At 38.1% G+C, this 12,704-nt stretch overlaps 1 protein-coding gene and 1 pseudogene across 1 annotated transcript in view; one reads left to right on the top strand and one right to left on the bottom strand.

Annotated features, from left to right (window-relative positions):
• The window catches only part of SLC13A1 (solute carrier family 13 member 1), a 101,314-nt gene that overhangs the window by 73,048 nt on the left and 15,562 nt on the right, over positions 1 to 12,704 (bottom strand). Inside the window, exon 2 of the mRNA XM_016213324.2 lies at positions 9,125 to 9,253. Within this exon, the coding sequence (XP_016068810.2) occupies positions 9,125 to 9,253 (129 nt within the window). The remainder of the gene's footprint in view (positions 1 to 9,124; positions 9,254 to 12,704) is intronic.
• On the top strand, positions 5,117 to 6,833 carry LOC107537303 (protein N-terminal asparagine amidohydrolase pseudogene; annotated as a pseudogene).

Here is a 12,704-nt window from a genome sequence, read left to right as displayed (position 1 = left end):
ATCTTCTTATGATTTTAATTTCTATCTCTATGTGACTAAAATAATCTCTGGCACATAGTAGGCATTCAATACATATTTGTTGAATGAATGCTGTAGACATCAAAATCTTTATATCCAGACAGGTAAGTCTTCTGAGTCCCAGACTGGTATATCCAGTTGGACATTTCCATTTGAACTTCCCACAAATATCTAAAAACTCAACATACTCCTTTTTGTGGTGATTAAGTAGTTCCTCAAGATAGAAACCTGAAGGTCAGCCATGATTCCCTTTTCACTTTCAATATGTGTGTATTAGTCATCAAATCTTATTATTTCCTGTTCCTTCAAATCTTTTAAATTTGTCTGCTTTTCTCTTTGCACATTACTACCTTCATTAAGCTCCTTATCATTTCTCACTTGATTACTGTATAAACTGTTCTTTTCTAATTCACCCCTTACCATTGTCATATCACTTTTCTAAATTGTGAATCACATTATTAGCCTTCCTATACCCCTTCAGTGGACCCCACGTCTTTAAAGGCCAAATATAATCTTCTCGACATGACTTACAAGACTCTATCATTTAGTCCCATCTCATCTCTCCAGCTTAGTCTTTCAGTGCTCCACCAACTTCTTCCTACATGTGCAGTTCCCAAACACAGAAATGCTGTAACACTTGCTTGTCATTTAACTGGAATACTTTCTCTCACCTTGGTTACCCCTCCTCTTCCTTCATGAATGAACTCAGATGTTAATTCTTCCAAGATGCCTTCCCTAACCACCCCAGACTTGTTAGATGGTACGTCCTTTTGTTATAGTACATCTTAATCTATATAGAGATCATTTCTTTACTTAACCATCCCTCATCCCTTTCATTTGACTAGCCACAAATGTGTTTTATTGACCATTGTATTTATGGACTTAGCACATGACTGGCATATATTGGCACTCAATAGATGTTGAATTAATAAGTCTAAACTCAAGGAATTTATAGGTTATTAGATGAGGGAAAATAAGTTAACAAAGAGCACAATAATGCATCACATGTGAGTGAGAGTTACATCTTCATGGTGTAGTTGAGGTTCAAGAGTAAGTGACCACTTTTTCCAAGGGAAATTTGGAAAATCTTACAGGATCTGATACTTGATTTGATCACTGTAAGATAAATAGACTTTTGAGCTTTCCTCTACCCTTATCTCTTTTGCAGTTTTGTTCATTGGATTAAGCCCCATTGACCCTATCTCAACAATACTTTATACTTAAATGAGAGGACAAATGCACAAAGAAACACATAAAAACAAGCCATTATTAGTAACTGATTAAACACAGAAATAGGTCCAGGACCATGAGATATACTTTTTATAATCTTTTTAGATTATACCAGCAGTTGACAGACTTTGTCTATAAAGAATTAGATAGTAAATATTTTAGACTTTGTGAGCCTTATGATTTCTTTAGCTACTCAACTTGTCTTTGTAGCACAAATGTAATCAAAGATAATATGTAAATGAATAACGATGGCTGTGTGTGTTTCCAATAAAACTTTATTTTTAAAATTTGTTGCCCAGCCGGGCATGGCTCAAACAACTGACCATAGACCTAGGATCCAGGAGATCGGGGGTTGATTCCCAGTCATGGCACATACCCGGGTTGTGGACTGCAGCCAATCAATGACTCATCATTGATGTTTCCCTCTCTCTCTTTCTCTCTCTCCCCCTTCCTCTCTCTGAAATCAACAAAGATATATTTTTAAAAAATAAAAATAAAAAAATAAAATAAAATTGGGTTGCAGGCTTGATTTGTTCCTCAGACTCATTGTTTGTAAATCCTGTAATAGAATACATAAACAAATTATGGCCTGAAGCCCAATTGTCTAAGTGAAATTAGTTGTTAAACCTAAGAAGGAATTTTTGCTTTGTCTGTTTTCCATCATATTACCCATTCTTTGTTTTTCATCAAAGTTAGTATATTTGAAGAAGAATGTTAGCCATAGGTAGATATGTGTGTGTTTATAGTCTACTTGTATAAGGGGTAATAAGAGAAAGTGCTATTGGTTTGTAAATGACACTGATAAATATATCTATTTTGGAGACAAAATTGGTATGTCAAATCAAATTCCTAATGAAATTTGAAATCCATTCACAACATCAAGATAGTTATATTTGTTTCAAATGGGATTTCATCAAGAAACATGGGCTTTTATAATCAGAGTACCTGGGTTCTCTCTTAGCTATGTAATTTATACCAGTTAAGCAACCTTTCTACAAGCCAATATACTTACCCATGAAAGTAAAATAATACTTCACATCAAGTTTGTGAATTAAATGAGATTTTTGGAGGGTATTTTGTCAGTTCTAATGTGTATAATTATAAAGCCTATATTTTGATAATATATTTAAGAGAATATTTACTTATGCTGTAATGCTAAATCCAATGGTCAATTTCCAGTTTTCGCATTAATTGATCTATTAGAAGATTTGACTCTCTGGATCCTTGCCTCATTCTTAAAATATTTGCTTCACTTGCATTTCTGAACCCCACACTCATGTGATCTTCCTCCTACCTCAATAACATTTTGTTCTCAGTCTTCTTTTCTATCATATTCTCTTCTCACCAACCTCTTAATGCTGTAGTTCTCCAGAACTCCATTCTTGGTTCTTTTTGCTTTTCTATCTTCACTCAGTCCATAATGATCTCATCAAATCTTAGGGCTGATGACTAGCAAATCTCTATTTCCAGCTCAGCTCTATCTCATGAACTCTGGACTCAAATGCCTACTCAACATCTTCACTTAGATATAAAATAGGTCTTGCAAACTAGTGTCCAGCACTGAACTCCAGGTGTTCATCTCTCTCCTGCAACAAGCCTACTTTGCTCATAGCTTTCATTCCAATTGATAGCAAATTCATTTTTCTAGTTGGCAAGTCAAAAAGTTATGAGGCTCTTAGACTCCTTTCCTTCTTTCATATGTCATATCAAATTATTCAGTAAATTGTTGATAAAATATATAATTAAAAATAAATATAATATATTCAAAATCCCTATTACTCTCCCTGGTCTGAATTACCATGTCTTCTCACCTGGATTATTGCAAAAAGCCTAATAGGTAGTCTCCTTTCTACCTTGTTCTAAACACAGCAGCCCATGTTATCCTTTTAAAATAAAAGTCAAATCAATCATATAACCCTTCAACTCAAAGCTCTTTAGAGGGTCTAACTTCATTCAGAGTTAAAACCTTATCATGGCCTACTTTGGCTCTACATGGTCTAGTTCTGCTTCACATTTTCTCCCTGACATCATATTCTGCCATTCTTTCCTTCATTCACTCTGCTCCAGTCACCCAGCAGACATATACCTGCCTTAAGGTCTTTGCACTGGGTATTTCCCCTTCAGCAATGGTGTTCCCCATATATTCAAATGGCTAACTCCCTCATCTCCTGTAAACCTTCATTCAGGTACAGACACCTTTTTTAAGTCTACTCTGATAATTCTATTTTTATTAAAACTGAAACCCTCTCCTGATCCTCATTCTTCTGTTGCATTTTTTTCATAGCATCAATTACGTTCTAACTCACTGAGTAATTTACCTATTCATTAGGCATATTGTTTGTTGTCTCTTTTTTCCTAGGAAGACAGGCACTTTTTGTCTGTTTTGATTCCTTGATGCATTCCAAAGTGCCTGGCAGAGTCCTAGCACATAAATATCTATTAAATGACTGAGTAAATATCTAATACAACATTTTACTGTACATGTGTGTATCTTTACATTTATATATTTAAATTTATATATAAATGTGTTTTAATAATAATAATAAACCTGTTTGGGGAAATCTAATTGGCACACTAAATATCTGGCATTTCAAATTTTATTCAACAGATGAGAGAAATTCAATACTTGTTGATATTCTTCATACAACAATAAGCAAGTCATGTTAGAGTAGGTAATTATTTGATCTACATGAGCAGGGATAGATGCCTAAGATCAAGGGAAGATGTGGGAGATGTGACAAACAAAAATTAACCAAGAGTTAGCAATCTCAAGAGTGAGCAAAAGGGACACTTAAAACCTCCTCCAAGATGTGGTCTAAGAGATAGCTTAATATCTGGGTGGGGCAACCTTGAAACCTGAGGAGGTTGTTTCTTTTGCTTTTGCTTTTGTTTTTGTTTTGCACAACCCAACTCTGGGGTATAAAACTACAAACACCCAAACAATTGGGGCACTTGGTTCGGCTTTGGCCAGCTAAGCTGCCTGCTTGGACTGTATCTGAGTATATTTCCCTTTCTTGCAAATAATTTCTTGCATGCTTTGCTATTTGATACTGTCTCTTGCTTGAATTCCTTCCTACAAGCCAGACAAGAACTGAGGACACAGAGACTACCTCTAGCAGTAAGGTATAGGTCTTTAGCACAAGCTTGATAAATAGGTAAAGTAAGGTTAAAGCTATGGTGGCCAAAGAGAGAGATGTGTAGGGCTGTGAACTTGGATAAGGGTATTAAAGACATATTATTCTCTTCAATGACAAGTGAAATTCCCAAATGCTGCAATAGGCTGGAACAACAGTTTAACACTATCAAGCAAACTTTAAGTGTGAATATTAAAATGCATAAGAATACTTGATACTTAGTTTTCACCATTTCATATATATTACTTGATTTGATTGTTACAGCCCTTGGATTGTGTGGCATTATCATTCCCATTTACAGATGAGAAAATAAGAGTTATTAAGGGACATGATCAAGATCATACAAGTAATTATTGTGACTATCAGGTTTTCGGTTCAGGTCTTCTGACTAAATCTCTAGCCCTTTCCTTGTAGCTTCATCAAGTCTTTCTGAGGAAAAGGTCAGTTTCCCTGTGTGGACAGAAGATCACAAGACTAAAGAACAGTTTTCTCCACTAAAAGTGGTAAGAACTTTGATTTGTTTCAAGTGCCAGTTAAGCTTAACAGGTGAAAAAGTCACATAAAGTTTAAGATGAATTTAGGCTGAAATACCAGAAGGGAGATGATAAACTCACTTTAGCTTTGCAACAATCAGAATGTTTCTAGAGGGGGTTGGCAGGCAGCCAGCATGGGGAGATGCCTTCCTGGGCCTGTCAGGGATGCCCCTCCACGGTGCTGTTGCTGGTTGAGGGGCCATGGGGGATCTTGTCCAAGCCCACTTGTTTCTGGAGAAAAGAGCCAGACTTCTCAGAGGTCAGTCTGTTCAACAAGTGGGACCCCAGGGCCTGCTGTATATTCAGCAAAGAGAGCTTGCAATGACCTCCTCAAAGGATAGCTCTATCTCCATTCTGGGTTCTAATGATGCCACCACTTGTCACATTGTGGTCCTTAGGCACACAGATAGTGAGCTACCTGCTTGACACATTGTGATGGAACCTACACCAAAGCTGAGTTCCTCTCAGTCACGAGCTCCATAAAATCCTTTCCAACCATGCTCAGTGTGGAAAGCTGGAAGTGCACCTCCTGGGTGACTTTGGTGACACGGGCAGTTGTCACAAAAACTTACTCATCACCTTCTTAGTGAATTTGACAGACAAGAAGATGACATTCACTTAGTGACATTATGTGTGACAGAATTAAATGACCTGGAAGAAAATGAAAACCACTTTCCAATTTATGGCATTGCTGTCAACACTAACACTGCAGAGATCACAGCCTCCTTCCAAAGATCGTGAGGAGCAGCTGCAAGCTGCACCAGCTTTAACAGGAGGACCAGTAGCTAGTGTTTACGATGCAAAGACAGAACAAGTTCATATAGGACCTAGTTCCTGGGTGCCATTTCCACATGTGGATTCCTGGTTGCAAAGGTTCCTGGAAAACCTTTCCACTTCACCTCTGGCTGAGACTCCCTCACTCCCACCCCAACCCCCATGTTGTTGAACATATTAGATCTACCTGATTTTTTAAAAAATACTCATCTCCAATAAACACACTATTTCCTAGAACTAAAGCTTTATGCTTAAAAAACAAACAAACAACAACAAAAACAAACAAACAGAAAATATTTTTTTCTTCAGTAAGTTAAAAATAAGAATTACCAAAGACAGCAACTTTTTGGCATGACAGAAAGAAATGGTGGAGATTGGACAGAATATGAATTTGGAATCTACATCCATTGAATCTTAGTGTTTTTCACATGACTTTCAAAAGAAAATCTTATTTTGGCAAAGAAAAATAAAAAGAATGTTTCTAGAGTGATCTATTCACTTTTGTCAGTGTACAAATAATATTAGCATTGACTAACATATATTGAGTGCTTACTCTGTGAAAGACATTTTTTAAATTAACTAGTTAATCCTTAAGTGTCATTAACAAACCAGAGGTAGTTTCAGCCAGAGAAAAGAAGACTGTGGTGATGACAATGGAGGTGGGAGTGGTGGGGTCGAGGAAGGAATTGAGGTCTGAAAACCATAAAAACTGAAGGTGGGAAAACTTAAAGAGATTATATTTATTCTCAAATCCAAGCAGCACTATTATTTGAAAGAAAGGTGAGGTTTATTGGTGAAATCTTAGCTGTAAGAGAAAAGTTTAAAGAGTCAAAGTGACTGAGTTTCAGACTTGGGCTCAATAAAGCTGAGTCACTTAACTGTTAAAATTATTCACAAATGGTATGGATTTCCTTGTGAGGTATTCTAAGCCCACACAGAGGAAGACTTTAAGCACTTTCTGAGTGATCTCATCTGTAAGAGACCTTGTGGAGGGGAATCCCTGCCCAGGATAGAATGATTGACAACTCCCTTCCAAGTCTAAGCTTCTGTACTGTTAAATTAGCCCGAGGCTGACACTTTGAGTATAAAGGACTCTTGGACAGCTATCAGCAGCCTGAGTAATGCAACTGTCATTCATGCCTAGAGTTTTGCTGCCCCTCGTTGGGCCTCCACATACTGAAGAGACAGAGTTATTTCTTTGGCAGTTCCCACAAAGCCTGGCCTTCCTAAGTACCCTTTTCCTCCTGTCTCTCTCCAGCCCGCTTGCTACAGAAATGCCCCCAAGATTCCAGTTAATCTTGCTTCTATCTAAGTCTCTTGTAAATGTTAATTTAATCAGTCATATTATTATTAAACCATAAGAGACAAATATGTGATTATTAAACTTAATTTTCTCTGGCAGTGGGACCACACAAGCCAGCAAGAGAGGGGTTACTAATCTGACACCCTATTTTTGAGGACTTACCAGCCCTTTTTATATTTCTTTTATTGAGAGCCTTATAGAGTGTTGGAGCATTTGAGAAACTTCTTAAGTTTATAGCTCTTGGATTCTGTGGGACAGCAAAACTTCAGCCTGGGGATGAGAGGAACTAAAGTTCAGCACCGGCTATACTCTTCCAAATCAATGGTGCCTAGAAAGTTAAGAGTCAAGATCATGAGGGAGTAGGAAATGCAGTAAGAAAAGAGGAACAGAAAGGATCAGAAGTGAAAAAAAAAAAAAAAAAAAAAAGGACTCCAAAATGGGGATGAGCAACATGAAAATAAGGAAAGGAATAATAGCTTCTCCTAATGAGAGAAAGAAAAAACTATATCAGCGGTTAGTAAAAAAAAAATAAAAATCTCCACCTACATTATAAGACAGATGAACCTCATTATAGTAATATATTGGGCCTTGGAAGAAGAAACAAATCCAAAGGTGATAAATTACAGAGTGGCATCTTGAATTTGACATTTTTCCTGAGAGTGTTTGGGCTGTGGTTTAGGCAGTTGTATGCTGGGTGGCTGCAGACTGTGTGGAGATAGATATTCTGGTTTCAATGCATTTCATGGTTTTAATAAGAAACTGAATTCATTTTCTTCAGATGGATACCTTTAAATTGCATAAAGGTAAGAAGCACCTCTTAGCATGAGTAAATACCTCTCAGCAAGAACAAAATAGAAATACACATGGAAGTTAATTAGGCTTTATCTTTGGAAATGTCAGGTTTCTGGAAAAGAAAACGGAAGCTTTTTCTTCATTATACACAAAAATTGCTTCCTAACTGTGGGGAGCCGCTGTGGCCCCAGGCACAGAGGAGCTGCCTGGGTGAGCTGCTGATGTGCTCCCCTGCTCCCAGGGAGATGTGGGTGAGCTGCTGTGGCCCAGGCACAGTGCCTGGGTGAGCTGCCGATGTGCTCTCCTGCTCCCTGACTCAGACTTTGAAACACCAAGGCAATACTAATTTAGCTTAGGGCCTTAAGTTCCAGAAAAGCTTATCAGGATATTGGTCCCGGCCTGAAGGGTTAAAGGACAGTCAAGCCACATACCAAGCCAAGGACTCAATCCTCCCCACAAGTTCCCATTAGAAGCTGAAACAAAGATAGGCACCAACGTCAGAGCTCCTGCAAGAGGCAGGGTGTTTACTCTGAGATAGCATTCAACGGCCTTGAAGGAACTACTCAAGGGGTAGGAATGCGGAGCGGGGTGCTAGTCAGAAAAATTAACAGTGTCTGTATAAATTGAGCTTGGAAAATAAACTCGGGGCTGGCAGCTGGCAACAGGCATGAGCTGCAGCCCTCCCGATCCCATCTTTTTTGTGTCTGTCTTTCCTTCATCTTCACCCCTTCCTCAGGACTGTTCAACTCTGCCGGCAGGCCTCGACATCTAACACAGTGTGAGACTGAATTCTGCTAAATACAAAAAGCTTACTTAGGATGTAAAAGACTTGGCCCTTTTTTTGGGAGTGATGCACCAGGCTTAGATGTCAGCCTGGGAAGACTGGACACACAGTTCTTCTACTGACATGCATAACTCAAGAAGCTGCACCCTGTGTTTGGTTTTTGTCCAACTGAAGGTGGACACACATACAGAGTTTTAGAGAAGAGAAGCAACTGGAAGTTTGAAGGACTTACATAGAAGAGCTATTTTTTTCTTAATTTTTATTTATTGATTTTAAAGAGAGAGAGAAAAAGCAACAGCAACAAATCATCGATTTGTTGTTCCACTTATTCATGCATTCATTGGTTGATTTTTGTATGTGCCCTGACTGGAGATTGAACCCACAACCTTGTCATATCAGGATGATGCTCTAACCAACTGAGGTATCTGGCCCTGGCAAGTGGAGGTGTTATTAACAGGATTATTGCTCCCTTTAAATGTAACCTTTGCCAATGAAAATATCAGCACAAAACAAGGAATGTTATCATGGCAAACATTTGTAAGTGAATTTAACTTACCTCCTTGGGGGGCATGATTCCAAACAATGGGAACATTAGACCAGGCAGCAAAGCTGTTACAGACAGAGGCAAAGCTTCTGTGAGCCAAAATATGCCAATAACAAAGAGTATGTAGGCACATCTTGCTTCCTGGAAAGAGCAAAACACAACGTGAAATAGTGAAGCTGGGAAATCATAGTTCACATCACAACCACACTTGCTGAATGGAACCATGTCACAAAGAAAGAGACAACTCTGAGGCCCCTGCACTTTGAGTTGGGCAGTAAACTGTCATTCTTAGGGGTTCCAAGAGCAAAAATTTAATACACATGAAAAATCAAAAACATTAAAAAACTCCTCATTCACTAAGTTCCCTTCACATTTCCTTCAAAACAGATAGCAGCATATAGTCAAGTTTCTGTGCTCATATCAGTGTATATGGAGGCTAGTGCTCACCTTTGTTTGGCTGAAGAAATGCACTCCCAGTTCTGGAGTGCAGGAATGGCCAGGTTACTGCCTTTCCCCTGGGGCAGGGTACAGATGTCTTTTCACTGCATTCCTTGGTGCCTGGCTGCTTGGGACCCATATACACCTACCTGCCTTCCTTTCCTTCTGCTAAAAGTGGGAAATCAACCTACGAGAAAACTTTTGCTGTACTTTGTTTCAGAGAAAGGACAAAGCCAACTTACATGGCATAGATGAGACTTAATTAGCTCCAAGTGATATGAACCTGGCGGTGAAGAATGTTCTGCCTTGCTTTTTAGAAAGATAGCTGAGCTCCTCGTGAGACACAGGGAGACTCAACAGGATTGAGACTCTTAATAAATCTGTTGTTTTGCTAACTATAAAACTACACACTTATGTTTTAGGGCATTGTTAAGAAATGGTTGAAATTCATCATTATATTTGGCTTACACAAATAATTTTCATATGAAATCATCCAGAACATACTAAGTGATCAATAAAGATTAGCATCTATTATATATAGCCTTGTTTTGCTCTCACACTACTAAATCTCTGCAAATTCTGAGCTAAATTTGAAAAATTTACAAAAACTGTCTGAGTTTAATGAAATCTTTTACTTAAGATTTTCCCAGAGCAATACAATTTCTAGCTCTGTTACCCCCTAACTCACCTACCTCAGGGTGAGTCCTCTGGGTTTGGTATTTACTCACCTAGCATCCCTGTACTTTTAGAGGGCTTCTAAGACATCCTTAATAATCCAGGATTATATCATTTTAAAAAAATGTATTGATTTTTAGAGAGAAGAAGGAGAGAGAGAGACATTGATTGGTTGTCTCCCACATGTGAGTTGACCAGGGATCAAACCCACAACCTGGATATGAACCCTGACTGGAAATCAAATCTGCCACCTTTTGGTATAAGGGATGAAGTTCCAACCAACTGAGCCACACTGGCCAGGACTATATTGTATCTTTATTGGGTTTGTTATCTTCTTAAAGGAGAAATAATAAAGGTGTTTTGGTGTTGACAGTGTTATTCAAAGTCTGCCTCTATAATTTTGAACAAACAATAAAACAAAGCTAGGCCTTGACTGAATCTTCCTAACTTGCTCTGGAGAGAATTTGTGACTACCAGCTTAATTTAAAATGCCAATGTAGGAGAAAGACCAGGGCTGCACTTTCTCTTAGAACACACATGAATAACCCCAAAGCTCCCCCTGATGACTTTATGTTTTCTATCATAGAAAGATAATAAGAACCTAAATTTCAAGACAAAATGGACCCTTTTACCATCTTGCTCTTTAGGCACAACCAACCAGTCTCTCTGTCCTCTATCTCCCCATTATTTTACCTCTCAAATCTGCCCCTCAGACTTGACCTCACTTCTTCCACTGCAGACAAGGCTGTTCCAAAACCAAATCATCTTCCAGAATCCACTTTGATTTTGTGATTCCTTTGCATAAAGCCAGATTAAGGGGCTAGCCACCCTGACAACTATCTGGAGCACAAATCCATTGGACTGCTAAAACAAGAAAAATGAAAAAGAAAGAAAGGAATGGGGGAGGGAAAGAGGGAAGAAGAAAGAAAGAAAGAAAGAAAGAAAGAGAGAGAGAGAGAGAGAGAGAGAGAAAGAAAGAAAGAAAGAAAGAAAGAAAGAAAGAAAGAAAGAAAGAAAGAAAGAAAGAAAGAAAGAAAGAATAAAGAAAGAAAGAAAGAGAAAGAAAGAAAGAAAGAAAGAAAGAAAGAAAGAAAGAAAGAAAGAAAGAAAGAAAGAATAAAGAAAGAAAGAAAGAGAAAGAAAGAAAGAAAGAAAGAAAGAAAGAAAGAAAGAAAGAAAGAAAGAAAGAAAGAAAGAAAGAAAAAAGAAAGAAAGAAAGAAAGAAAGAAAGGAAGGAAGAAAGAAAGGAAGAAAGAAAGAAAGAAAGAAAAAGAAACGGTGCTAGCTAATTCTGTTCATCACACATAACCCCTGCCATGAGGGATGAAATTTCATTTCAACAGGGATCTACTTCATCTAGACAGTCATATTCTGTTCAGATAGGGCAACTTTGGGGATGGAATAAAAAGCAAAACTTCCCGTATTAAATTATTAGCCTGTTGAGCTAATGCTTTCATATTTTAACAGGCCCAACCCTTATTTGAAACAATCAAGTCAGTGATTTTCAGTAGTCGATTGAAAACAATTCAAAATCCTCATCTGGTATTCAAGGCCACCTTCAGTCTAACTATAACAAGACTTACCCCATTACTTCCTGACATCAACTCTCTATTTTTAAAGAGTCTTCTTTACATATCTTCTTGATATTTGTGTTCCCATCCTTGGTTTCATCATGCACTCTTTTACTGAATTCTAGTCCATAATATTCAACCAGGCAGTCATATCAGTAAGTCCCCAGGTGTCCTTAAGTGCCAGCTGCTACTGCCTGTGACCCTATTTTGGACTCCTGAATGCTTTGACCTAATGTGACTCTTTAGTAGATGAAGTAGTTGTGAGCTAATTGCCAAGCCTAGTAAGAAAATACAATTTATTTGACTCACAATGGTATGTGTGTATTTAATTTGAGTCAGGATTTAAAAACCAGCAGATTTCATATTAAAAACAAAATATGAATTTCTGGCTTCTCTTGAAAAACTAAGAAATTTGGTAACATTGGGATCAGATTCTTCTATGTCAACAATTCTCCAGACTTGAGAAAAGCTTACCTTTTAGAGACTGACATGTACTTTTCAGTTTTGTACAATACCACCACTCCATTTCATGCATTCTCTTAACTGCTTGGCTTTTCTCAGCATTTGAGTAAAATCTTGGATAAGAAAAACGCTGCCCACTTGCCCTGCCTCGCAAATCTTGCTTCGCTATCCCAGAATCAACACTTTCTTTGAATTTCTCTGTGAGCTCACTCTGGGGTCCATGGAGAGCAGCATCAAGCATGATCTGAAAGCTGTGAGAAATGCAGAATCTCAGGCCCTCCCTCCAACATATGGAATCAGAACCAGCAAGCTCCTGAGGTGATTCTTATATAGGTTAAGTTTTGAGAAGCATGGCTTACTTCCTCTTCCATATCTTCTATTTCATCTTTAACTCTGCTCAAGTTTCAAACAGAGAGTTGCTTCCAGGTAGTATCCTTTTGCCCAAG

The sequence above is a fragment of the Miniopterus natalensis genome, chromosome 10 (genome assembly GCF_054644295.1).
Source record: "Miniopterus natalensis isolate mMinNat1 chromosome 10, mMinNat1.hap1, whole genome shotgun sequence".
Classification (NCBI taxonomy): domain Eukaryota; kingdom Metazoa; phylum Chordata; class Mammalia; order Chiroptera; family Miniopteridae; genus Miniopterus; species Miniopterus natalensis.
This window is presented reverse-complemented; position numbering and strand designations above follow the sequence as displayed.